We start from the raw sequence: 27,690 nt of genomic DNA, 5'->3' as shown, positions 1-27,690 counted from the left end.
AATGGCAGTGAGGCTGGTCAGTACCGTCTATACCGTTTACTCTGTGTGTGTGTGTGTGTGTGGTGTGTGTGTGTGTGTGTGTGTACATGTAGTACATGGTACATGTGCGGAGGTTGGAAGACAACCCTCGAGAGCTGGTTCTCTCCTATTACCCTGTGTGGTCTGGGTATTGGATTCAGGCCGTGAAGCGTGGATGCTAACCCTCCAAGGCCAAGTCATCTAGCAGGCCCGGCATTGTTTTTACTCTCTGGATAATTGTGTGGTGGTTCCTCAGGGATGACCTGGCTCAGCTGCCCTTCCTGACCATGTGCATCAAGGAGAGTCTGCGGCTGCATCCCCCGGTCATCTCCATCTCTCGGTGCTGCACCCAGGATATTGTGCTGCCAGATGGCCGGGTCATCCCTAAAGGTGTGGGCTGTATGGGGTTCCGGTGGCTCCTGGTGGTCCCCAGTGGCAGGGTTGACTTCCTCCTGACTGTTACTTCTTGTCCAAAGGGAACGACTGTATCATCAGCATCTTTGGGGTTCATCACAACCCTTCAGTCTGGACAGATCCTGAGGTGCGACCCCCCCAATTCTGGGGCCTGGGGGGGGGGAGGGGCAAGGCTCGTACCTGGGAATCCAGAACTGCCACTCTTCTGTCACCATATCTATCTTTTCTGGAGCTGGGTGTGCAGAGGGACACGGCCCATCAGTTTAGTCTTGCTTGGCCCGCAGGTCTATGACCCCTTCCGCTTTGACCCAGAAAACCCTCAGAAGAGGTCACCTCTGGCTTTTATTCCCTTTTCTGCTGGACCCAGGTGAGAGCGATAGTGACGAGGAGCTGACGGGAGGGTGGTGGTGGTGACGGGGGGGGGGGGGGGGGGGGGAGGGGGAAAATGGGAAGACGGGATGGTTAGGTTCTGGGTCTCCTTCCGGCCCTTTGCTCAGGGTGTGTGCGAAGGTCTAGAGTGCCAGGATCAGAAGGAGGGGGCTCTGTGCTCAGAGCTTCGCCCTGATCTATCTTGGGCGCTGAGTCTGAGTGAACTTCGGGCGTGCGGATGCACACTCGGGGTCCCAGGAGCGTCACTGCCCCTCCTGCCCCTAGGCTGCCCAGGCGTAACCGGGACTTGGCCAAGTTCAAACTCTGAGGGCTGGTTGGGTCCGGGTGTATTCAGAGTCCTCCACCCCGCCCTCCCGCAGGAACTGCATCGGACAGACTTTCGCTATGAGCGAGATGAAGGTGGCGCTGGCGCTCACATTGCTGCGCTTCCGCCTCCGGCCCGACGACAAGGAGCCGCGCAGGCAGCCGGAACTGATCCTGCGCGCGGAGGGCGGGCTGTGGCTGCGGGTGGAGCCGCTGAGCTCAGGATCTCCGTGACTGGGCCTGGGACTGCCCCACTCACTTTCATCAGAGGATCCGGAATAAGCAGAGCCTCACCGAAAGCCAGCAGGCGGCGCTGCAGGACAGTAGAGAACCACCGGTGGCCTGGATGAGACAGGTGGCGCTGGTTTCCTCTTGGGTCATCCACAGGACCTACAGGCTGATGGGAGTCACCCAAACTCAACCACGGGCTTTATTTTGGCGATAGAGCCACCATAGATGTTTGAGCTGTGAGTTCCTGAACAGCCAGAGCTATGTAAAAAAACCTTGTCTCACCCCCCCCCCCCCCCAAAAAAAAAAGCGTGATGGGGGAGCATTACTCATATCCCATAGGTCTTGTTCTTTGGGGAAAAAACTGGCAGGTGACTTTTGGGCTTGACTGCCTTGGGAATGTTCTGAGTGCAACCATTGTCTTCCAGGGAGAGGACAGAATAGGTATTTTGGTAGACATTGGGGTGGACTATTTCAGTGACTGATAATTGTGTAATTTCCGGTTACCATACTCTGGTGATTTCCATAGTTTTATAGTGCATCTTAGAAGAATAATGGGAATCCTGCAACTGTATTTTTATTTTTGAATAATTTTTGAATCTCCTATGCCGCTTGTGTTTTCATATAAAGTTCACAATGAATTTACTCATGCAAAGAGTCCTGCCATGATTTTGAGTTTTCGGTAAATTAAAGGACCAGGCTGAGGAGAATCATCATCTCACCATTACTGAGCCATCCTATCCATGAATATTGTATAATTCTGCATACAATACTGAGTTATCCTGGATTTCTTTCACCCAGTGTCTTGAAGTTCTCATCACAGATAAGACTTTTACCTGAGTAAGATTTCATAGCGTATATTCAATAATGATTATTGAAAAAAATATTTACTAGTTATTGTTATACATAGAAGAAATTGGAGCACTTTTAAAAATGACTTATTTATTTTATGTATATGAGTATTTTGTCTGCATACACCAAAAGAGGGAATTGGGTCCCATATACTTATAGACAACTGTCTATAACTGTAATGTGGGTTCTGAGAATTGAACCCTGGATCTCTGGAAGAGCAGCCAGTGCTCTCTGCTCTCTTAATCACAAAGTCATCCCTTCAGGCTTGCCTTCCTTCCTTCCTTCCTTCCTTCCTTCCTTTCTTCCCTCCCTCTCTCCTTCCCTGATGGAGGAAGCTCATTGGTTAAAAAATAAAGAAACTGCTTGGCCCTCATAGGTTAGAACATAGTGGGTGGAGTAAACAGAACAGAATGCTGGGAGGAAGAGGAAGTGAGCTCAGATGCCATTTCCTCTCCTCTCTGGGGCAGACACGATGAAGCTCCGACCCAGGATGGACGTAGGCTAGAATCTTCCCGGTAAGCGCACCTTGGGGTGCTACACACATGAATAGAAATGGGCCAAGCAGTGTTTAAATGAATACAGTTTGTGTGTTGTTATTCCGGGGCCTAAGCTAGACAGGCGACCAGGAGCTGGGGCGGCAGGAACACAGCCCACAGCTCCTACTACACTTCCCTCCTTCTGTTCTGCTTTTTTTGAGACAGGGTTTCTTTGTGTAACCCCGACTGTCCTGAACTCACTTTGTAGACCAGGCTGCTCTTGAACTCACAGAGATCCTCCTTCCTCTGCCTTCTGAGTGTTGGAATTAAAGATGTGCACCAACATTGCCCAGCTTCCCTCTTTTTTTCTTAAAGTGGAATATAGTAAATATTTAGACTTGCAGGTGTTCCAGTATTCTAATTCGTGTTGTACTCACTCCCCTCTCTTACTCCAACTTCTTTGTGATTTAAAAACCATTTTTAGCCCATAAGTAATACACAAAGAAGCTTGATGCATGGGTAACCACAGTGTGTGAGCACTGCATAGAATAGATTTTTGTGCATTGTCTAGGTATCATGCTATCAGAATACAAATAATGGCAGTCCTTAATCACAAAACCTTTTCCCTTGACCTTCCTTCCTTCCTTCCTTCCTTCCTTCCTTCCTTCCTTCCTTCCTTCCTTTCTTTTTTTTTTAAAGATGTATTTATTTAGCTGGGAGGTGGTGGTGCAGGCAGCACACCTCTGCAAGAGTAGCACATGTCCTTAGCCTCTGAATGAGTCAGCACTTCAACCCCATTTTCTTGTTGGTTTTTTTTCCATGAAAAATTTTCTAATATGGGTATCTATTTCAGCAGAGAGTCCTGATGTGATTTTTAAGTCTTTAACTTGTTGTTAATTTTTGTGTATGTCTGAGTGTGTTTGTTCATGCATACAATATGAATGTGTGAGTGTGGAGGTCAGAGGACAATACGGATTGGTCCCTACTTTCCCACACATTTTAGGCAGGTTCTCTTGAGCATCTAGAATGGTCCACAAAAACCTGTGGGGTCACAGATATTTACATTATAATTCATAACAGTAGCAAAATTATAGTTGTAAAGTAGCAATGAAAATAATGTTATGGTTGGGGTCAGCACAGCATAAGGAATTCTATGAAAGGGTCACAGTGTTAGGAAAGTTGAGAAACACTGATCTAGAGAGTCTCCTGTCTCCGGTTCCCAACTACCTGCAGGGGTACAGTAGGGATTACAAACACCCCACCTCTGTCCTACAAGCTCTAATTTTGATCTCAATGCTAAATGCATCTATTCAGCTTCTAAACCTGCCATCATTTAAAACAACCCCAACACTATTCAAAAGTCTTAAGTTCACAGTTTCTTATGAGATGTGAGCGGAGTCCTTAATTGTGAGGTCCTATAAGAAACATACAACAAGCAAAAAAACCCACCTACTAATATATTTCTAATATATATATATATATATATATATATATATATATATATATATATGACAGAATAAACATCTCAGTCTAAGATGGAATAATATGGGCATAGAAAAGAAGAATAAGAAAAGAACAAGCAAAAGACTGAAACGAATCAAGGAAACAACAACAACAACAACAACAACAACAAAACAGCCGCTCCATCTCCAACATCTGGGGCTCCTGATGGAATCATTTCTGCTCCAACAGCCCTTGGCAGCCGTGTCCCTTCAGCAATCTCTGCCAGCAAATGGAATCTTTTTTGAGTCTCTTCCACTTTGTGCCTAAAGCATTCTACAGCTTCTCCCAATATACCAGGATCTTCGTATCAACTAAGCATTCAAATTCCCAGCAATATGCACCAGACTGTCGAGGCCTTTCTAAAACACATCACCAGGCTTCAGCGGCTTTCTGGTAGCCTGGCACAAGCCTACAAGCCCCCCATCAATCTCATGTTTCATGCTCAGAGAACCAATACTATGTGTGATGTTGTTGACAGGTTCTGCTGACCCTAATGGCCTTTGTGTCCCAGGGAAAACAATTCCCTAGGTGACCACTTCCCATCAATCCAGAATCCCTCCTTTCAGATGTATTTTTATTGTTTCAAGTGGAGCCATCAGTGACTGGGGTCTTGCCTTCAGGGCACCTGCCTTACTGTCCCAGGCAGGACAGGTTTCTCTTTAATGGGTTAATCTGAGCATCACAACTGTTTTTTCTTATCCCTCCTTGTCTGCCATGTCAAACATTCTCGCACTCCTTTCTGTACAGACTTCACTTTTTCATGTCTTTCTCTTCTGCTCACTGTGCTCTTTCTCACAGGAGACCTAGATAAGAGCAGTGAGCAGTAACCATGGCACAGCCCGAGTGTAGCCAATCCTCAGATTTCCTCAGCCAATCAAATCAGCCCATGAATTATGAATCCAGCTTCACTCAAGTTCTCTGAACACGAGTAGACTGAAGCCAATGGATGCCTTGTGGCCCTCAGAATTTTACCTAAATCACACCATCATTGTTCATATTTCCATCAGCACTGTGGTGCTCTGAGCACTAATCAGTGTTATGGGTATGGCCCCAGCCTGACCATGACTACATTTTAACAAGTAAGAGGCCTTATTGAACATTGGCCAGGTCTATACCTGAGTCTAATGCTTGGAGTATTGTGCTAAATCACGTCAGCCAGGGACTTAAAAAGACAAAACACACAAGGCTACATACTTCCTGCCTTCGAGCAATCAGAGACAAGCACATGTGCTGACGTATGTCCTGTCCACGTGCTGTCAAGCAAGCATCCTGTGCAACCGGAGCAACCAAACGCATTAACAGAAGCGAAAACACGTGGCTTGTTATTTTACGTGACCAACAGCCTCCAGCATTCCAGGAAGGTGAGTGGGGCTTACAGGTTAGAGGTGTTTTTTGTTTTATAGATCTCTTAAACAATTAAAACTTATAATATTAGCCACCACAATCAGAACATCCTATTCCCCTCTGCTTATAGTAATCTAGGGACTGTATATCACAGAATTTCAAATTCTTCCATGTTCCTTCAACAAACCAGCACCAAATTGCTCCTAATGTGGTTAGGTTATCACACTAATGACCTCATTTCTCATATAGATTTCCTGTATTAGCTACTTTCTCTTCTCACTGATAAAATACCTAGAAAAGTTAGTTAAGGAAGGAAGAGATTCTTTTTGTCCAAGGGTCCCGTCCATCATGGTGGAAACGTAAGGAGGCAAGAGCACGAGGCAGCTGGTCACATGATATCTTAAGTTAGGAAGCAAAGTCCTGGCAATGAAGCTGCCCACATTCAGGGTGGTCATTCAACCCTTCTGAAAGACTCTCCTGGGTACCCCCAGAGGTCTGCTTCCATGGTGATTCTAGATCCAGTCAAGACAACAGTGATGATTGATTATTGTGACCATTATATCAGGGTCCGTGTAATTTATCGGAAGATTAAATTTGCTATATGTCATACATTTATCTTATCATATGTAGCCAGGTTGGCCTTGGTTCATATTCCTCTTGCGTCAATCTCCCTAATGGCCTGATTATAGGGGTAATCTTTGTTTATTTATAGCTTAATAAGTTAATTTTAGAAACTGACACCTGTGATTATGGGGTTGTGAAGGCCAAAGTCTGTATAACCCCAAAGCCTGGGTGGGGCTTCAGACAGGTGTGTTTTCAGTGCACACTTCTTTTTGACTGTGGAAGTCAGTGTTTGCTCTCAGGTTCTTCCAAGGATTCACGTTGTCCAGAGGAGGTCATCAGTTTCTTCTGGTCTTGACCCCAGCGGCAGTATCAGTTTCTGTGTGTGGAAAGAGAATTTGGTTGAGACACAGTGTCCTAGAAAACACTTAGAATTTAAATCAGAGCAAGGAGGGAAACAAGAATATACTCCTAGAAAATGAGCAGGTGTGGGAGCTCAAGTTACATTTTGAGTTTCAATTACTATGCCTAAGAAATCCATGAAACAAAAATGTCTCTGATCTGCAAGCCCCTTGCCCAAGGACAGGTAGTTCCTGAAAGGCTGGAGACCACATGTGTTCACTCCCCTAAACAAGTTTGTTTGACCCATCTATACCCATGTGCTTGATCATATGTGGCTGGGAAGATGTACATAGCAGGAAACATCGTAGTCTCTGATTGGACCTGATGGGAAATGCAATGAATTATGAGATCTCTTGTTAAGTCCTTGCCATACTTGATTCTGGGCCATTTCCCAGGAACCTGGATATGGAGCAAGCCAGAGTCCATCCACCCGCCCAGTATTTAATTAGAACTTACTTCAAATTTGACTTTAAAGTGTGGTAGTGGTCTTGTTCTTGCATCAACACTACCAAGTCCAGCAATCAAAAGCCTCCTTTGGTTTACCTAATTAATACGCCCAATTAAAATTAAATATTTGATCCTAACATGGGGTTTCCCCACTTCACTTTATAGACCACCATTTGCCTACGGGCCATATCTGTCTCCTCTCTACCCAGAGGCAGTCCTTGGCCTTCTGAGACAAATACCCCTGCCCTTCTCCTGTTACCTCCTCTTCTCTCTCATCCTCTGTCATCTGTTTTTTTGTCTCTTTCCCCTCTGGGGAAAATAAATCTCCTTTGTGCTGAGAACTCAGTCTTGGGGTCCTGAACTGATCCCAACTTCTTACAGAAATAGTTGTGCAAAATGTTAGAACACACATGTAGGTACAAGTACTCCTGAGGTCGAAAGTTTACTAGCAGAAAGGGGAACAACACTCTGTCGAGTTCCCTGGAAAGGAAGTCATGAAGTTGCTTTAGTCTGACCTTATCATGGACCACTAGACTCATCTGGTTTTTGGGCCCTGAGCTGACCAATTACCCTTTCTATGTATGGACTGTCCTTATTCTCTTCACACCCTGTTTCAGGGTCTTCAGCTAGCCCACCCATTGTTCTTTATGTCCTATTTGAGAGGGGAGCTGTTGGGGTTCCTCAATGACCTTGTTTCCTCTCTAAGAAATAGGAAACGTGGCCATGGGAGATTTCAGTGGCTGGTAAATCCAGCATACAGCAAATCCAGGGCAGTTTCTGGACAAAATGTATGTGCTCTAATGATAATCTAAACTTCCATGCTAGGGAGATAGCCGATTCCTGGCTGTCTTGCTTGCCTGCACGCTTGGCCTTTTTCGGTTTGACCCTTCCCCTCCACGCTTCTGCTTTCTCCTTAGATACCAGGTGTGTTTTCCCAGCTAAGCCAGACAAGACAGCAAAACCGTTGAGAGAGCTCTGCCGGTTCTAAGGGGTGATTTTGCAGTGGAAGGAGGGCATGCTAGCTGCAAGCGCCTGAGAACTAGCGTGGGGGCGCTATCTGCTGGAGGCTTGTTTGGGTTAAAAAGAACTAGATGTCCTCTCTGGAGGTTGTGTGGGGAGTGTAGGAGAGATAGGAATGCAATGGCTTGTCCTGGCAAACAGAAGCCCACTTTTCAAGGTTTCTGAGGAATGCTGAGTATTTACTGGGTCAGAGTCCAGCCTAAAATGAGCCCAGACTGCCATCTCAGGTGTGCATGGGTATGTGCGTGCGTGCGTGCGTGCGTGCGTGTGTGTGTGTGTGTGTGTGTTTTAAACCCGACCCTGCCCAAGTAGGAGGGAAGCAGCTGACCCTGGGAGGGTTGGATTCATTCAGTCCAACCATCTACACAGCTACTGCGGGTTAGAAACGGCATAAATAAATTCTAGAGGAGACAAGAAGAGGTCCTCCGGCACGAGCTGCTTCTGAGAGAAGGTACCAGGCTGGGGGCTGGCAGAGAGGGTCCTGACTCCGCGGGGAGGGTGGGGTGGGGGACAGCTCTATCACAACCTGGGTGGCTCCATGGAGCTAGCTGGGCCAGCAGACCAGTGGTTTATCGGCAAATGAGTCTGAGTTTCATAGATCCGTTCTAGATGCTGAACGGTTGCCTCATTAGCCCCTCCTCATCTTGTTCTACCTCAGCTCTTTTACTAGACTCTCCCAGCAAGACTGCAAGTCTTCACTCCATTCCGACTGCTCCCCTAATCCAGAGTCACAGCCCATAGCTCTGGAGTGTTCTCCCGGGCCTCGCGAATCTCACCTATGTTCTTCTACCCTACAGGATGCAGTCACTGAGCCGGTCCTGGCTGGGCTTGGACCTAGGGCTGGCCTCCCCCTGGCATCTTCTGCTGCTCTTCGGGGCTTGGTGGCTCGTGGCTAAAATTCTGGCCTGGGCTTACTCCTTCTACCAGAAATGCGCCCGCCTCAGATGCTTCCCTCAGGCCCCTAAGAGGAACTGGTTTTTGGGACACCTGGGCACGGTGGGAGTGGCAGGAGGGTGGGTCGTGTCGGGTGGATATCTGATAATAAACAGACATAACGAATGGGGATCAGGGACTGGGAGTAGGAAAAGGCAAGGGCGTAGGACAGCAGAGCCGTGAGGGAGCCCCTCCTCGCTGTCCCAGCAAATCCACTTCTAGCACCTCAGACCCCTATGCTCTGGAGTCTTCCTTTCTTTTCTTTCCCAATTTAAACCTGCTTGGCATCACATCCCCACTGGGACTCACAGTCTGAGGTCTCTCGCCCTGATCTGTGCATGTTTGCCCTAGTCGGGAGCTCCCAGAGTGGGCTGCTCAGAGCAGGGACATCCCTGGTCCGTTCACTTTCTGCTGTTGGATTTGAGGTGTCACTATAGCATGTCCGAAGTCTGGCCTTTTCTTCACCCATGGCTGTTGATCGCAGGCCAGTGTCTGTACCTCTCTGGGCTGTTACTTGCCCTGTTGAAATGAGCTGTTTTCCCGACCTCCACCTAGGGGGCTCTGTGGGGCAGAGAAGAGATACTCGCAGTCTCATTCCTCCAGCAGCTTGGACTTTGTCCTTTCTTGTTTTGTCTTCAGCTCTCAAGGTTTATCAGCTGACTCTAACGTCTATTTTGGGTCAAAGCTGAGGAGTTTTTAAAATTTGTCGTGCCAGAATGTAACAACCAGTGTCTTGTGTGTGCTGCTCTTTCACTGAGTCACAGCACAAAAGGACTGTTTTCTTTTTTATTAGGGACCACTCTGGCCTCTCACACAGACCTAAGCTTCTGGAAGGGGCTGCAACTCAACACCCTCTATCCACAGTGCCCCTTGCTCCATGCTGCACTGGCTCCCTGTTGCGAGAACCACACTTTGCGTTGGATGGATGTCACCTGTAAGGCTGCCACCGCCAGTGCCATTGTCACCACAACCCTTTCTCCTTCCAGCTTCTCTTGCCACTTCCTCTCATCACAGGTCACCTCAGGACCTCCTCCTTCCTCTCTACATTCCAATGCAGCAGTTTCCTTCCAGCCCTTCTCTCAAAACCACCTTAGCTCCCACTCCCCTCAGCACTTACGGTCTGAAGTTCTCACCAATAAGGTTTTCTTTCATAGACATTGTGAAGTCTTCACCTCTGACGATCTCACCCAGCCCCATGTTTTCTGATATGTTTTTCCCATGTTTGCTCCTATCCATCCACTTCAGTATGATTCCTTCTGTACTGACCTCCCAACTGCTTCCCCTGCAATCCTGTGAGTCATTTTCATTCTCTGCCTGCTTTCCCCTCCTGCTCCTCATCCTGCCAACCTTGTGATTGCCAGATCCAGACCCTACCTCATCCATCTCTCCACAGCCTTATACCTTTTGTGTCTACTGCTGGCTCCGTCTTCTCCCGACATCACAGAGTTTCCCTGCCATGCTCCTCTCACCCCCCGCCCCCACAAGCCTGCCTTCTTGCCCAAGGGTCCAGCTCCTGAGCTACCCATCAGTTCCCTCCTTAGATAACTTCCATGATCACATCTCTCCTGAGTAGGGAACCAAGATTTGGAAACCTTTAAGATTCTTTGCTGTGAAGCTGGGGATATGCCTACTCAGAGCTGGTGTTAGTAGGCTGTGCTCTGTGGTTCAGGGACAAGTAAGAGAGAGAGCTGGGTGGAGTGAAATTAGCTGTGAGTTTACTGCTGATGGGAAGAGTGGAGCAAGTAAGGAGGGTGTAAACAAAAGATGAATTGGAATTTGGAGATGAGAAAGATCATATGGGAAGAATCCTATAGAGACAAAGGGAGACACACAGTCACACATACACACACACGGACACACACACATGGACTAAGACAGAGACAGAGAGACTAAGACAGAGACAGAGAGAGCAGAGACAGAGAGAAAGAAAGAAAGGAAAGCGGGGCATAGTCTAGTTTGTTTCTCTATTACTGTGATAAAACACCATGACCAAAAGCAACATGGGGAGGGAAGGGTTTATTCAGTTTACATCATAAATGGAAATCAGGGCAGGAACTCATGCAGGGCTATGGAGGAGTGCTGCTTACTGCCTTGTTCCCCAGGCTCATGTTCGACTGCTTTTCTTACACCTCTCAGGACCACCTCTCCAATAGTTGCTCCACACACAGAAGGCTGGGCCCTCCTACATCAATCATTAATACGGAAAATGCCTGCAGACTTGCTTAGAGGCCAATCTGCTAGAGGTGTTTATACAGTTGGTGTTTCCTCTTCTCAGATGACTCTGGCTTGTGTCAAGTTGATAAAAACTAACAAGCCCAGGAAGTGAGGAAATGAAGGAAATGGAGAGAAGAAAAAAGGACACTTATAGTTAAGAAAAAATACACAGGTATACATTTAGATTTAGCTAATAATTTTTTCCTTTCAGTTACACATCAATCTTTTTGTTGTCTACATATAGGATCTATCATGTATCTATTTATATCATCTATCTATCTATCTATCTATCTATCTATCTATCTATCTATCTATCATCTATCTATCTATGAATATGTATGTATGTATGTATCTATTTTTCTATCTATCTATCTATCTATCTATCTATCTATCTATCTATCTATCTATCTGTCAATCATCTATATACCTATTTATCTACTATCATTCTCGGTTCATATATATTAGTCTATACAACTGTGTATCATTTATTGTATGTATGTATGTATGTATGTATGTATGTATGTATGTATTCATCCACCTAGCCATCCATCCATCCACCCATCCACTCACCCACCCACCCATCCATTGTCCATATTTAGATCACAAAACAGAGAGAGGAGGAGAGTTACACATCAGAGAAAGGTATGTATATAGAAACATGGGTACACTAAGAGACACACATAGTGAACCCTGGTGGACTTAGCAAGGACCAAAGATGAATAGCCCAAGTAGGAGGGTGAGAACGGTGGAGTGTGGTGGGCACAGAGTAGGAGCATCTGGTACACCTGCCAGGACTAGCCTCTGCTTTCTTTATCCTCAGATCCAGAACAATGAGGAAGGAATGCAGATGGTGACTGAGATGGGCAAGGTCTTCCGAGATGTCCAACTCTATTGGCTGGGGCCTGTCATCCCTGTGCTAAAGCTTGTTGACCCTGCATTTATTGCTCCCCTGCTCCATGCCCCAGGTATCTCTCCCAGTATCCCAACTCTTGGCCTCTTCTCTGTTTCTTATCTTGACTTGGGATGTAACTCAGCGGTCGAACACTTGTCTACCAAGAACAAGCTTTAGGTTCCATCCCTAGAAGTGGGAAGAAGACTCTCTTTTATGAATGTTTATGTGCATACATATGTGTATGTGGGTGCACACGCATGTGTATATGCATGTATGTGGAGGACAGAGGACAACCCTTCTTGTCATTTCTAGGACAACTGTCAACTTTGTCCCTCACTGGCGGGAGCTCACAGTGAAGCTAGACTCGCTGTCCAATAAGCCTCAGGGATCCTCCTTGTTTTTTCCTTCCCAACAGTGGCACCACCTTGCTGGCATTTTTACATGGGCTTTTGGGATGAAACTTAGATTCTTAATGCTTGCAAAGCAAGTATTTTACTGACTGAGCTATCTCCGCATCCACAAGAATTATGTCTGCCAGGGGGGTCTTTAGGTACAGTTGATTCTAGATACCTTATAGTGCAATCAGAAATCTTTATCTTCTAGTTCTATTTTCCTCTTTGAGGACCTTATCTTTTTGCTGGGAAAGATGTATTCTAGTCATTCAACCACCAAGAAAAATTCTGTGATTCTAGATAAAGTGATAGATAACCCACCCTGTTTCTTTCTGCTTAGTTCAATGAGTCTTGGCTGTCCTAGCCACCTTAAAGGCAACTCAAAGATGGAGATGCTTTGGGACAGAGAGAGTATGCTTTGGGACAGAGATGGTGTGCCAAGTACTGCAGGGGATGTCCACTGGAATCCTGATGGGTTAGCTGTGTCTGGTTAGCCCTGGGGCTGCTTGATGGCTGGAGGGGGAAGAGGCACACGGCTCTGAGAATAGAGATGCCCTTAATTCTGAACAACTAATGCTTAGTGTGGCATAGGGGAGAGAACTAGAGGAGTCTGGGACATATCTAGGTCACATTCAGGACTCAAAAGGGATCATATTTCAGTGCCAATCTGGGATTATCTGGAGGGCACAATTAGGTCATGCCAGACTTTTACACACCAGTGTTGTGTCTATGACAGGTTGTGATGACATGTGCCCCTGTCATACATACCAGGATGTTTCAGGACATGTCAGAGAGCTGCTAATGACGGTGTGTCCTAGGTCTTTGCAAAGGCCTGTAGAGTGCTGTGCTGAGCTCAGATATAAAAGACAGAATGGACCATGTAGCAGCCATGTGAAGGCATGCTGGGGCCCTGCCAGGCTGACCTTTGCTCTTTCTGCTGCTGCAGTCTGGTCTGGTCTTATCTCACCTCCTTCCTCTGCCCAGCTTTCTTTGTTCCTGTTCCCTTCCCACCTTCCTGTGTTTGAGGGGAAGTGGGGAATCCTGGGGCTGGGAGTCCCCACCCTCTCCCAAAGTTCACCTTTCACCCTCTCCATGGCCCCTGATTGTCTTCCTTCATGGCAGCTTTGGTGGCCCCCAAGGACATGACTTTCTATGGCTTCCTGAAGCCCTGGCTGGGTGAGTACCTCAAGGTGAGGGTCAGGGGACACCTTGGGGATCAGAGGAAGCTTCCACCTTTGCTCACTGCCATGGTTTCCCTTCCAGGGGATGGGCTCTTCCTGAGTTCAGGTGACAAGTGGAGCCGCCGTCGCCGCCTGCTGATGCCCGCTTTCCACTTTGACATCCTGAAGCCCTATGTGAAGAATTTTAATAGGAGCGTGAACATCATGCATGTGAGTTCCTGAAACTCAGGATCCCACAAAGAACACTGTAGAACAGGGAGTGACTTCAGCCAGATGTAGTCTGAAGGTGTGTTTCTGCTGCATGGACTTGGGGACATCAGTTTTCCTCACCAAACCTCAGTTTCCCCATCTTTAAAATGAGGATAATAATCTGAATTTAAAGGTGATCAGAAGGACAAAATGGAGTCATGCTTCTAGCATGTGAACAGGGATCACAGAAGGCCAGTACCTACTTTCTCTTACAGAACTTCTGGAAAGCCAACATGTTACTGTTGAGTTTTACACAGTAGGCCTTTCTTAGTTCATTGACCTTCAGCTGGGCATGGTGACATGCTGTTGTATTCCTAGCACTGGGGAGGTGGAGGCAGAAGAATTGTGAGTTCACGGTCCATCAGGTCTTGAGTATAGTTCAGTTCCAACTAGCTAGCCTCCCATGGGCAAGGCCCTGGTTTCTTTCAGCAGCATTGAGAAAAAAAAATTAACTGTTCTTGGTAGGGCAGTCAGGCCTTCCCCTTCTCCCCTTATCATCCTTGGGGAATCATTGCTTTGCTAGAGTGGAGATACTGATTCATTCGAGACAGAGGAGGCAGAATGCCTGGTGGCTTTCCAAGCTACATTTCAGCACAGCAGCATAGAGTCTTTTTCACAATGCTCTTGAGCGAAGAACAAGTTCTCAATTCAGTGCAGATTGAAGACCTGGGGAGATGGGTCCCCCCTCCCAGTGGAACTGCTCTCCCAATTTCATCGCAATGGCTGATGATAGAGGAATTATGAATCCTGGGCCATTTCTATAGTCACTTACCACTGTGCTAATGATGGTGATAACTACTGATAACACTTATTGAGCATCTATTTTATGCCAGTTCTGGGATCTGTTGTCTGTTGTAATTTCTGCACTGCTCTGAGGTAGAGGTGACTATGACAGTTACATTATAGATGGTAAATTTGGGGGTCATAGGAGTCAGGGAGCTAATCCAAGTCCACCAGCCGTAAGAGAGTATGAGTGATGAGCAGACATTGAAGTATGGCTGGTGGGGCAACAAATACGTTCAAGTTGAAGGCTTGATTAGTAGTAACTGGAGAGGGCAGTAGCCTGACCAAGAAGGTGGTGGAGTTAACTGAAAGCTCTTGACTTCTAACTCTGCATCTCCATTTCCTACATTCCCACCTTCTGTTCCTATCCAAGTCTGACTTCTCTGGGGTCAGGTAGAACCTGAGGCAGAAGACCAAGAGGCTGGTTCCAGCAGAGAGGATGTCCTGATGTTTTGCTGGGACATGGGTTCAAGATGCCAAGGGTTAGCCTCATCCTTGTCCTCTTCTCGAAAGGTCAAGTGGAAGCGTCTTGCCTCAGAAGGCAGCGCCCGTCTGGAAATGTTTGAGAACATCAGCCTCATGACGTTGGACAGTCTGCAGAAATGCCTCTTTGGCTTTGACAGCAACTGTCAAGAGTGAGTCCCTGTGTTGGGCCAGAAACATGCGCCTTAGATCAAGAGAGAAGGTTGGGGAGGAGGGACTGGCAAGAGCGAGCAGAGGGAGCTCCCTGAAGGAGGTGGGTGACCACTGCCATAGAAGGACGTGGGAGAAGGAGAAAGAGTAAGTGGTCCTTGCAGAGTTTCAATTATTTTGGTAAAGACAAGGAGATGCGGATGAGTGGTACCTGAAACAGGCAATGAAGCCGTACCTTGGAAACAAGGTTGAAGGATGTGTTTTATTTGTTTTTGTGACAACATGTATAAGCAAAACAAGTTTGTTTGTTTATTTATTTATATTTTCGTTTTTCAAGACAGAGTTTCTCTGTAGCTTTAGAGCCCGTCCTGGGACTTGCTCTGTAGATCAGGCTGGCCTCAAACTCATAGAGATCCGCCTGCCTCTGTGTCCTGAGTGCTGGGACTAAAGGCGTGTGTCACCAACACCTGGCTAAGCAAAACATGTTAAGAAGGAAAGACATAGTTTGTCCACTGGTATCAGTCCATCGTGGTGGGGAATGACAGAGCAAAGCAGCTCCCATCACGATGGCTGAGCTTCCTAATCTTTGCTTCTCAAACAGTGATTTGAGGCTCACCACACGGAGAGGTTTTTACCTCTTGTCTAGAAATTCCCTACCCCATGCAGATGTGTTTTTTTACTGATCTCAAAGATGCTTCTCAATCTTAGATAGATTACTGAGGTAACCATCATGGATACATCTAAAGTGCACAAACCTTTTCTTTCTTAGCCTCGTCTCCCTTGCCCTTCCTCCCTTCCTTTACCTTGCTTCCTTCTTTCACCCTTTTCTTTCTTGACAGCATCTCAATCTGTAGTCAGTCTGGCCTGGAACTCACTATGTAGATGAAATTGGACTTGCACTTCCAATCCTCCTGCATCCACCTCCTACATGTTGGGATCACAGCCAAGAGTCAACATTTCCAGCTAGGGGCCAAATCTTAAGGGTGTTGCCTAGCCAGAAGGGTGTGAACTCCATCCTGAGTTTTCCAGGTCATAAGAGAAGGTGTCTGTACAGAGGGGAGTCCTAGATACAGTGAGCTTGGGCAATCTAATCAACAAAGGAGCTTCATGGAGATATAGGATGCAAGGAACCAGGAGAGGAGGGTCTGAGCCTGGGCAGAGTCACAAGAAACCAAGGGAGAAGAGCAGGAGCAGATGCTGAGTGAATTAGAAGAGGAAATGATGTCCGTTTATGCCCTGGAAACCTGGGTCAGGGAGCTACTCGTGGAGAACAGGAAACAGAATTTGTGCTTTGTGGATGTCCTTTTCAGGATGGATCCTGGACCTGGGACTCTGGCTGTAGCTTCTCTGGGGTTTTTGTGTGTGCTAAGTTGCTTCCTCTCTGGCCTCAACTGCAGGTCTCCTAGTGAATACATTGCTGCCATTTTGGAGCTCAGTTCCTTGGTAGCAAAAAAGTACCAGCAGCTCTTCCTGTATGTGGACTTCCTGTACTACCTCACTGCTGATGGGCGGCGCTTCCGCAAGGCCTGTGACCTGGTGCACAACTTCACAGATGCTGTCATTAGGGAGAGACGCCGCACCCTCTCCAGCCAAAGTGTTGATGAATTCCTGAAGTCCAAGACTAAATCCAAAACTTTGGACTTCATTGATGTGCTCTTGTTGGCCAAGGTGAGTTTATGTAGGTTACAGTAATGTTAATCTTCTTTGTTAGATAGAAAACATTGCATTCGGTCAAAAGGATACTGAAGAGCCTTCGATGGTACTTGTAAAACAAAGGGCAGGTTAGAAAGAAATTCCACAGGAGTAATTCTGTAGAACACTGTGTGGAAGGAGCAAGCAACAGTCAGAAACCAAGGAGGGAAGTGTGGGGCAGGCTCTGGGGGAGACAAGGCAGGGGTTCCGTGAGTACTATGGCTATGAGAACTGTCAGATCAGGCTCAGCAACCCTGAGACATGACAAGCATTGAGGGCCACATTTTGTCTTCAGGATGAACACGGAAAGGAGCTGTCTGATGAGGACATCCGGGCAGAGGCTGACACTTTCATGTTTGGAGGTGAGGGTCCTATACAAATACAGAGGAGGCAGCAATTAGTCAATCCAAGGGCTTCATGGAGGAGGCTCCATTTATACCCTTGATTTCCTGTGAATCTGCACCAAGCGTAGATACTCCTCTCCTGGCCCCTTTTATCCAGTTTCTATGTCTACTCATCCACCCCTTCCTATCCTCCCGGGGGTGTTAATACCTGAGCACTGCCCACCCTGTGGTGCTGAGATGGTCAGAGATCTAGGTTTGCTTGTGTGTTCCTCAGGCCATGACACCACAGCCAGTGCTCTCTCCTGGACCCTGTACAACCTGGCGAGGCACCCGGAATACCAGGAGCGCTGCCGGCAGGAGGTGCAGGAGCTGCTGAGGGGCCGTGACTCTGAGGAGATTGAATGGTGAGTGCAGGCCCATGTGGTCTCTGTTGCTGTTATTATAGGTGTGAGCCACCAGACTGGGTGCTACAGGGTGGCCTGGAAGTCAGTATCTTAATGCCTCTCTACATTCAGGGATTACATGCCCAGTTTGAACACCTCTCCATCTAATTCATTAATTAATTAGTTTGCAGTGTGTTAGGGTTCATTATGGCGTTTCAAACAAATTTCTTTTTCTTGATTCTCATCCCCATCTCTAGTATCTTCTGTATGACCTGTTTTACACTTTCCCCTCCCACCCCTTGCCTCTGCTCTACATTCATGGTATCTCTCTCTTTAATATCTTAAATCTGAGCCTATAGAAATCCTAGAATATATCCTTCGGGTCACATGTCATTTGCTTGTTTATTTGCAGCAATTTCTTTATATATATATATATGTGTGTGTGTGTGTGTGTGTGTATGTGTTTATGTATATAGATACACATATATGTGTCTATACACACACATATCAGTGATTGTAGATATCACTGAATCTCCCATCTGAATTTTATTTTGTCTGTAGTCTCTTATTTTCTCATTCAGGTTGGTTTCTTCTTTATTTGTTCCTGCATTTTCTACTCTAGATGTTTAAACATCCTTCCTGCTAGGTCATAAAAGTATCGCTTCCCTTCCTTCTGTCTGGGAAGGGGTTCGCCCAATGGAGGCTTAGAAAGCTGGCAGAGTTGCATTTCTTTTCTCTACTGTGCACACCGGCATTACCAGTTGAAAAGAATGTGTTGCACACCTCAAAAGAATTAGAGGAAAGGATTTTGAATATTCCTACCACAAGGAAATGACAAATCTTTGAAGTGACTGATACGCTAATTCACTTTAAAAGTTTAATGTTTTATGTGGGGGGAGAATCTGCCCTGCTTGGAGGAGACATTTTCCCCCCTTTTCTGAGACCGTTTCTCATGAAGGTCTCGGTGGCTTCCAACCTGCTGTGTGACTGAGGCTATCCTTGACTGTTCTAATCCTCCGGCCTCCACCTCTTCACAGCTTCAATTCCACACCTGGTTGATGTAACACTTTTTGTTTGCTTATTGCTAGTTCTTCTTGAACTCTCCTACGCTACCTATCCACTTCTCAGCCATGTGTGCAGTCTTCGGTCAACACCTTATTTCCAGGTATCCATGTGCCCACCTTATTCTGGATCCCACACATCTCTTTTCATGTTCTTGTGGAGTAACATAGTTTTTTAAAAGTTATTCTCATTTTTGCTACTATGGTTTTGTAATAGGTTTTAGTAAATGGTAGGTGGGCTCCTTAAAATTTTTTTTTTTTTGAGACGGTCACACTATGTAGCTCTAGCTGTCCTGCAACTTACTATGTAGATCAGGGTGGCCTCCGACTTAGAAATCCCCTGGCCTCTGATTTCAGAGAGTTGGAATTTAAGGTACGAGCCACCATTCATGGCTCCCTTTTTATGTTTAGATTGACTTGTCTTTGTAAACTTTAACTCTTTTAATTAGAATAAGGTTTCCAGGTGGGGACACAGTTTAGTTGTGGATACTTCACTAGTGTTTAAGTTCTGTGATACCCACTGCTGGAAAAGAAGAATTGCCATGTTCTTACAATAAATAAATAGTAGAGAAAGGAAGGAAAGAAGGAAGAAGGAAGGAAGGCAGACAAAACATGGAAGTAGGGAGGTTTCATTAAGAAGGGGAAGAGGACAAAAGAAGGGAGTGGAGGGTGAATATAATCAAAATACACGTTGATGAAAATATCAACAAATAAATCCTGAAAAGGAAACAACTCTCAAGAGTTTTATTGGATGATGTTGAAAATGTTGATTATTTAAAAAACCTGACACATTTCTAGTAATAGATCACCCTTAAGTATGGAGTGCACGTGTGTATTCCAGGCAGCTCACAGCATGGGAAGAGACACTGTGACCAAGGAAACATATAGAAGAAAGTATTTCATTGGGCTTGCTTACAGCTTCAGAGGGCTGTGAGGATCACTACCGTGACATGGTACTGGAGAAGCAGCAGAGAGCTTACAGGCGGCAGACAGAAGAAGAAAGAGAGGGGGGGAGAGAAAGAGACAGACAGGGCCTGACATGGGCTTTTGAAACCTCAGAGTCCACCCTCAGTGACACATCTCCTTCACCAACCCTGTGTCTCCTAATGCTTCCCCAAACTGCTCACCAAATGGGGACTAAGCATACAAGCCTATGGGGCCATTCTTACTCATACCAACACACAGCACCTTAAAGGATACTTTTCTTCTACTAAAAAATTTAAAATATGTTCATTCACTCACTCACTCATTCATTCATTCATTCATTCATTCATGTACTTATCTATTTGTGTGCGTGTCTGCACTCACATGTGGCAGATACTAGGCTACAGTCGGCTCTCTTTTGCTATCATATGTGTCCTAGGGATTGACCTTATGTAATCAAGCTTGGCGGAGGTTCTTTTACCATCTGAGCTGTCTCACCAGCCCAGGAATATTTATTTCTGCTTTTGTTATTTCACGATATAATTTTTTAATGCAGCATTTCCTGTAGCCTAGGCTGGCCTCTAATTCCTGATCCTCCTGCCTCCACTTTCTGAGGCTAAGTGCCACCTCACCAAGGTCAGTGAATAAAAATTTTTAAAGCTTTTTCATTTTGAATGTATGGAAGCATTTGAGAAGATACTTTTTTTTTTTTTTTTTTTTTTTTTTTTTTTTTTTTTTTTGGTTTTTCGAGACAGGGTTTCTCTGTGGCTTTGGAGCCTGTCCTGGAACTAGCTCTGTAGACCAGGCTGGTCTCGAACTCACAGAGATCCACCTGCCTCTGCCTCCCAAGTGCTGGGATTAAAGGCGTGCGCCACCACCGCCCGGCTGAGAAGATATCTTTTGAAGGGTATGCTTCCTTGTAAACATTTCTAATACAAGGTCAAGCTTTCTTCTGGTATTTTTGTGATTTTCAGTTTTAAGGCTTATTCTTCAGTCCAGAGCCATTCTTGGTAGCGGACCTCTGTAATCTCAGAATTTGGAAGGCAAAGGCAGGAGGATCAGGAGTTCAAGGTCATTCTTCATTGCTTGAGACAGTGGCTAACAATCAAAATAACAAATAGACATCTTCGATATGTCTGACTGAAGAAGGTGAAGGTGGTTAGTATCCCTGGATTGTAGTGAGGCTGAGTGGGACTCTGCTTTGCTCACGGTTAATTGTGTTGTGGTTTTCTCAGGGACGACCTGGCCCAGCTGTCCTTCCTGACCATGTGTATCAAGGAGAGTCTACGGCTGCATCCTCCCGGTACAGACCTGGTCCGGGGCTGCATCCAGGACATTGTGTTGCCGGATGGTCGAGTCATCCCCAAAGGTGCCCACACAAGTTGGGAAGAGGCCCCAGGGTTGATGGGTTCCTAGAGGTAAGACCTGGTACCGACTGTCTTCTACCCAAAGGCAGCGCATGCGTCATCAGCATTTTCGGAGTTCATCACAATCCTTCAGTCTGGCCAGACCCGGAGGTGAGGCTCCTCCCTTCATCTCTAGGACTTGGGAAGGGTTCTACTTGGAACCAAGCCATTCTTCTGTCTTCACTTCCGTCTTTTCTGAGCTGGACAGACACGACCCATCAGATTAGTTTTGCTTGACCCGCAGGTCTATGACCCCTTCCGCTTTGACCCAGAAAACCCTCAGAAGAGGTCGCCTCTGGCTTTTATTCCCTTTTCTGCCGGGCCCAGGTGAGGCTAAAGGGCTTAGGGTGAAGGGGAAGCATCTGAGCATGACTGGAGGGAAGGGGAAGGGGTTGGGATGGTCGGGTTTTGGGTCTCCTTCCCGTCCTTTGCACAAGGTATGCCAACGGTCACCAGAGCTTGGGGTTGGAAGGTGAAGGGTGGCTGCTCTGTGCTCAGAGCCCTGCCCTGGTCTGAATTGGGCACCGCGGCTGAGCCAGGCTCCTGGGATGCGGGTGCACAAGCGGTGTCCCAGGCGTGTCACCGTCCCTCCTGCCCTTCATGCTGACCAGGCGCGGCGGGGGCCGGTCAGGTTGGGTCCGAGGACGCCTGTCTTGTTCCCGGTGCAGTCAGCGTTCCCACCCCGCCCTCCCGCAGGAACTGCATTGGACAGACTTTCGCCGTGAGCGAGATGAAGGTGGCGCTGGCGCTCACACTGCTGCGCTTCCGCCTCCGACCCGACGACAAGGAGCCGCGCAGGCAGCCGGAGCTGATCCTGCGCGCGGAGGGCGGGCTGTGGCTGCGGGTGGAGCCGCTAAGCACGGGCACGAAGTGACTCCACACCTGTCCTGGAAACTCTTCACCCACCCGCCTACCTCTGTGGATCCCAGAATAAACAATCTCATTGAGTGCCAGCAGGGAGTCTAGAGGAAAACACAGATCCTGTTGGTGTGTTGGGGAGAGGCTGGGTTGGTGTATTTGATCCAAACCCCCTCTGCCTTTGTTCACCATTGGCGTTCTAGGCTGATGAGAGTTCTTCTCAAGCTCAAGCATGGGGCTTTATAAAAAATAATTTTCTATTTACTCTTTGACAATTCGGTACGTGTTTATAGTGTATTTTGATTACATTCATCTCCAGTTCCCTCTCTCATCCTCCTCCTGGTTTCCCTCTCCGCAACCCTTCCCAAGCCCATGCCTTTCTGCCATGCTTGGTAGCATCAAACCTGTAACAACAACACCCAGGAGAGGGAAGCCGGAGGATCTGAAGCTAAAGCTGTCGTGTACTTTCATATACATACCTAAAAAAATATAAAAACTCACACATATAAAACAAACATATATATATATATATATCTCAAATATATACACACACAAAACTCACCTCTCTCTCTCTCTCTCTCTCTCTCTCTCTCTCACACACACACACACACACACACACACACATTGAGTGTGAGAGAGAGAGAGGCAGGGAGGAAGACAGACAGGGTCTCCATGTAGTCCTGGCTGTCCTGGAACTCCCTATGTGTAGATCAGGCAGGTCTTGAACTCAAAGATATTCCCCTGCCTCCGAAGTGCTGGATTGAAGGTGTGCGCCACCTAGTGGCCACTTTACTCCTGTCTTTGCTGTTGCTCTTCCTCTCTCCCTCCTGCCACCTCCTTCTCTTGCTCCTTCCACACTTTCCCCTATTTTTCTTCTACACCCTTCTTTCCCACTGAGTTTAAAATCAGAGTTGTTTGCAGGCACGCATCATGGGCAACTTGTCAGTGGCTACACTCCTGAAGAAGAATGATAGTCACCTCTTGGAAACCATCAACTGTCAACTGCCCCAAAGCTAGGAGTGGGACCTCGTGTACCCTGCCCTACCCATGATCAGGTGGCCATAGCTGCAGTGAGCTCAGGAGGGTAATGGCCATGTTATGTCTAGAAGGCAGGCGTTCACAGCAATTCTCTCCATTCTTCAATTCTAAATTCTCCTTCCTCTTCCTCGATGCTCTCTGAGTCTCATGAGTGGGGTGGGATGTCACTGCTGCATATATAGCTGAGCATTCAACAGTACCGCATTTCCAGATCTTTGACTAGTTCTGTGGGTCTTAGATAACGACTGCTCGCAGCAAAAAGACATTTCTTTGGCCAAGGTTGAGAGTAACACTACTGTATGAGTATAGACATAAGCATCTTGGAGACAGTTTGACAACATGTCCATTAATCAAAACAATGGTCCCGAGGCTCCCCTGTGGCCCATGATCTTCCCACTCGTGATTTGATCAGGCCTACATTTCCAGGCTTGACTGCTCCTGTGGAGCAGACTGCAAATCCAAGGAAGTGTTTGGTTGCTATCAAAGCAGTCACACCACCATGGCATCAATCCACATATCTTGCCAAGAAAGTCAGTACTGTAGCATTCGGGGTCCAGTGCTTGGTAATTCTATTGGTGACCCCTTCACCCCAACTTACACTCTCTGGCACCGTGGAAGCTAGCCAGAACAGAAGAAGTTTCCAGGTTATTTCCTGCCTGATTTCTCTGTGTCTTACAACAAATGTCTGTTGTATAATCAGCAATATTCTGTTGGGAATCTAAGATCAAAATGAATGGAGCTTGTGTTGTGTTAGGGGCTTGTAGAGCATCCTTGACCAACAATCAAACATAGATGAAAGAAGCCTGTGAGAGATGAAAGCAACTGTAGGTGTCTGAGGAGGAGAGGGATCCAGTTCACGGGCAGGTCTGAGGCTCTGCCCCGTATTCTAAAGCCTGCTCTTATTGTATTACATGTCCATCATCATTTTGTTTATATCCGTGTAATCAGCGATGCTTACTTATCAGACCAAGGTCACCTTATATGTTCATGATGAATGTAACCAGGCCAGTTAGAGGGTCCACAGTAAAACTTAATCTGTGGAAATTTTATTGAAAGCAATCAGACTTTTTATACCTTTATCAGAAACATAATATAATGGCAATTGTCAAGATCAATACAGGTATAGTTGCCAGGATACAATGACATCTGCAAGCTATACAGGGCGCACAAGATTAATGACTAAGACCGATTGTCCTGTCAAATTCCGTGTTTCGTTGACTTCTAGTGGAACATACAGAGAAACACAAAGCAGCCTGCATGCTTCACTGCCTGAGGGGTGCATCAGTGTCTCAGGGACTGAAAGGCACATTGTGCCCCAGGAGCACATATGTCTTTCAAAGCCTTTAGGTCAGGCCAACTCCATTGTTCTCTGCAATCTATCCTTAGTGATTTTTCTGCCTCAGTCATGATTACAGCAGTGGGCCATTGCATTAGCTCTCTCGTGTCATAGCTAAAGGAATATGGTAGAACTGAAGGACTGTTTCTCGGGAGACAGGAGTCTTGACGCCCTTGAGGATGAGGTTAAATGATTACTTGCGATCTTCAAGGTCACTAAGGCAACTTAGATTTAAAATGAGATCACACTAGTAGGCTCACCCACTTCCTTCTCCCTAGTGATGTCATCCACTGAAGTTCCCACCAATGCAGTGGGAATCTCTTTTATCTTCCTTCCCTATCATTTCTGGGCTTTTAACGGTCCCCTCTCATCATAAGACTTAAATTAAGACAGAGTTTTAGACATAGAAGCACATGCCTGTACTCTAGGCACTGGGGTAAGGATGCAGGAAGATAAAGTCAAGGTCATTTTCAACTATATAATGAGTTACAGACAATCCTGGAATCATTGAAAGTGTGTCTCAAAAAAAAAAAAAAAAGAATAAACAGAATTAGAGTGTCACATTTTCCTGTCTTGACAAATGGCTTTAAAACTAAAGTGTGACAGGCCGGAGAGATGGCTTAGAGGTTAAGAGCATTGCCTGCTCTTCCAAAGGTCCTGAGTTCAATTCCCAGCAACCACATGGTGGCTCACAACCATCTGTAATGAGGTCTACTGACCTCTTCTGGCCTGCAGGCATACACACAGACAGAATATTGTATATATAACAAATGACTAAAATATTTTAAAAAAACTGAAGTGCAACATATGCTTATTTTTGTCTAGTTTTCTCTACTCATTTAGATAGATCTGTATGTGTATAAGTATATGCACACTCCTGTATTTTGGGGAATGCACCTGTGTGTACAAAGGCTAGAAGAGGATTTTTTTTTTTAAAATCACTCTCTGCTGAGTTCTTTGAGGCAGAGTCTCTCTGAACCAAGGGTTCCCATTTTCTTGGCTAAGTTAGAAACCACGGAGCCCCAACAATCTTCTTCCATCCACTCTGCTGGGATTACAGGTATGTGCATGACGCTCAATTTTTCGTTTATACTGGGATCCGAATTCTGTTCCTTATGATTATGTAACAAATACTCTTAACTGCAGATCCATCTAACAGTCCCTATGTTCTTGACTGAATTTTGTCTCTAATTATTTCGTCAGTTTTAGGTTTGGAGTTCCAGGCCTGTCACGTGGTGCATGTGTTCTCCGATTAAGCTTCATTAAGCCGTGCGGCCTAGTTTTGGACAAGTATATGAGTGCTTGTTCATTGCGTCTCCAGATAAGGCAAAAGCCCACAGGGACAGTCTCACCCAGAAAGGACCAGTGGACTTCTGGACAGCACAGAGTACTGCTGGGACCACATGGCCTGCATGTTCTCTTCTCTCTTGTAACATTGATGCTCTTGGAGGTTTTGGTGTCATTTTGTCAATCATGCATGGGACAGATATGATCTTCCTGAAAACGCCATTTTTTTCCTAGAGTATCTCTCCCTAAAATCCTTTGGGAGCCGATGCTTCTCAGGTTTCTCATCTGGGGATGTCAGCTGCCACTCCAGATGCAGGAGCTGTTCTGATTCAGTGTTGACAGAATTGGAGGCAGACCACCCCTATTTCTATAAATATGTTTTGAACTGATTGTTGTTCTTGAAAATGTGGACTTACGTCAATCACCTTTTAGCTGTCTAAAGACAGGATGTACCTGGCTCGGTATTTGGCCAAGGTAGCAAAATGATAAGGGTTGTTTTGGGTTTAAAGATGTTCTGAAGTAAAAGTTGTGAAAAACATATTTGACATATTTGTTTTTGCCAGATGTTAACGTTGGAGAGTGGGGGAAGCTAGTTTGTTAGTTTGGAAAAGCATGCTTGGTTTTGATGTTTAAATAAAGACGCTGGAGCTACTCAGGGTCAGCCATTTGTGCCACTCATCTGGGGGTTGGATAAATCGCGTCTTTGCTCTGACGCACCTTCCCCATCTCAGGGCCTGAACCCAGTCTGCGGCTGGACCTCCACAGCTTCATGCCCAGCCAACTCTGTATTGTTACTCTATTTTCCTGTTACTTACTCACTGAAGGAATTGGAAGAGATTTCATTTTGAGTTTTGTAACAAACAATTAAGTTTTGCATTGACTGAAGTGTTGAGTGCTGAGTCTCAGCGAGATTCCAAGTAGGCACGACCCAGTCCTGACTCCATTACATAGGCTGGAGTGACTACCACCTTTGATTTTTACAGTTTTCAGATCACACTAACCCACAGCAGTGCTTGCAGGGTGTATAAATGCCACCCAGAGAACTTTGTGCAAGATAGAGGGGTCAGGTGAAATTTAGGGTTGACTCAGTTGGGAACATTGTGTGTCTGTTTTGGGTCTGTGTGATGGTATTGTTCCTCAGCACAGGTGACAAGGGAAGCCAGGAGAGGGTGTCAGAGCCTTGAATTTGGAGTCACATGTGGTAGTAAGATGCCTAACACGGTATTGGGAAGCAGCTCATGTCCTTTGAAAGAGCAGCAAACACTCTTAGCTGCTGAACCACGCATCCAGCCCTGCTTATGATTGTTTTACTACTTTTTGTGTGTGGAGCTCTGGGCATGCACGTGGAGAGCAGAGGACAACTTTCAGATGTTGGTCCTGTCCCATAAACTTTCATTTCATCTCACAGTGCACAACTCATTGACTCTGGAAAGTGTTAGCTTTAGTCCCTCTTCTGGTTAAGAGTCGGAAGTCCAAAGTCTCTTAGGTGCCCTCTCAACTATGAGCCCATATGCAATAAAATAAAGTGATCAAGTTACATATTTCCAATACCCAAAGGTATGGAATAAATAGCCCAGTCATAAGGAAATAATATAGAAAAGTAATGAGCACAGATTGAGTCTAACACCAGCAGAGGAAATAAACAAACAAAATCAACGGGCTAACCAACCAAGGGAAAAAAAAAAATCCTGCCCTGCATGTCCAGCCAGCATCTGGGGCTCCTGATGGAATCATTTCTGCTCCAGCAGCTTGTTGGCAGCCGTGTCCCTTCAATCTGCTGCTAACAGGAAACAGTCTCTTTCATGAACCAGCTCCACTCTATACTTAAAGCTCTTAGCATCTGCACAGTCTGTGGTCTCCATCTCACTTCAGGGGACTCATATTTTAATATAATGCATGAGCCTTCCGTGACTTTCTGGAAGTCTGGCGCAAGCCTCCAAGTTCCCTGTCACTTTCATACTTTTCGTGCTCGAAAAACCAGTGTGCTGCTGCCAAGTTCTGTTGCCAGGCTGAGATAGAGCCTGGCTCCCTTGGACTGTAGCCCCCATGGCTTCTGTGTGCCTTTAAAGTTGATTCCAGAGCAGCTACTCTCTAGGTAACCACTTTGCAACACTGACCAGCAGAGG

General features: G+C 46.2%; 1 protein-coding gene across 4 annotated transcripts in view; it reads left to right on the top strand.

The window, feature by feature from the left end:
* Window positions 1-22,161, top strand: part of LOC130879387 (cytochrome P450 4F6-like) — a 36,868-nt gene extending 14,707 nt beyond the window's left edge. For 2 of the 4 annotated variants that reach the window (XM_057777872.1, XM_057777861.1), the window contains exons 10-13: window positions 275-408; window positions 495-559; window positions 717-799; window positions 1,182-1,648. In XM_057777872.1, the coding sequence (XP_057633855.1) occupies window positions 275-408; window positions 495-559; window positions 717-799; window positions 1,182-1,359 (460 nt within the window). In that variant the 3' untranslated portion in view covers window positions 1,360-1,648. Of the gene's footprint in view, window positions 1-274; window positions 409-494; window positions 560-716; window positions 800-1,181; window positions 1,649-8,756; window positions 8,955-11,925; window positions 12,071-13,511; window positions 13,566-13,652; window positions 13,781-15,115; window positions 15,238-16,632; window positions 16,904-17,222; window positions 17,290-17,545; window positions 17,676-20,874; window positions 21,009-21,091; window positions 21,157-21,289; window positions 21,373-21,741 lie in introns of those variants that run through there. The other 2 variants (XM_057777889.1, XM_057777880.1) reach the window with 2 other exon arrangements.
* Window positions 22,162-27,690: the final 5,529 nt, after the last annotated feature.

The sequence above is a fragment of the Chionomys nivalis genome, chromosome 1 (genome assembly GCF_950005125.1).
Source record: "Chionomys nivalis chromosome 1, mChiNiv1.1, whole genome shotgun sequence".
In the NCBI taxonomy this organism is placed as follows: domain Eukaryota; kingdom Metazoa; phylum Chordata; class Mammalia; order Rodentia; family Cricetidae; genus Chionomys; species Chionomys nivalis.
This window is presented reverse-complemented; position numbering and strand designations above follow the sequence as displayed.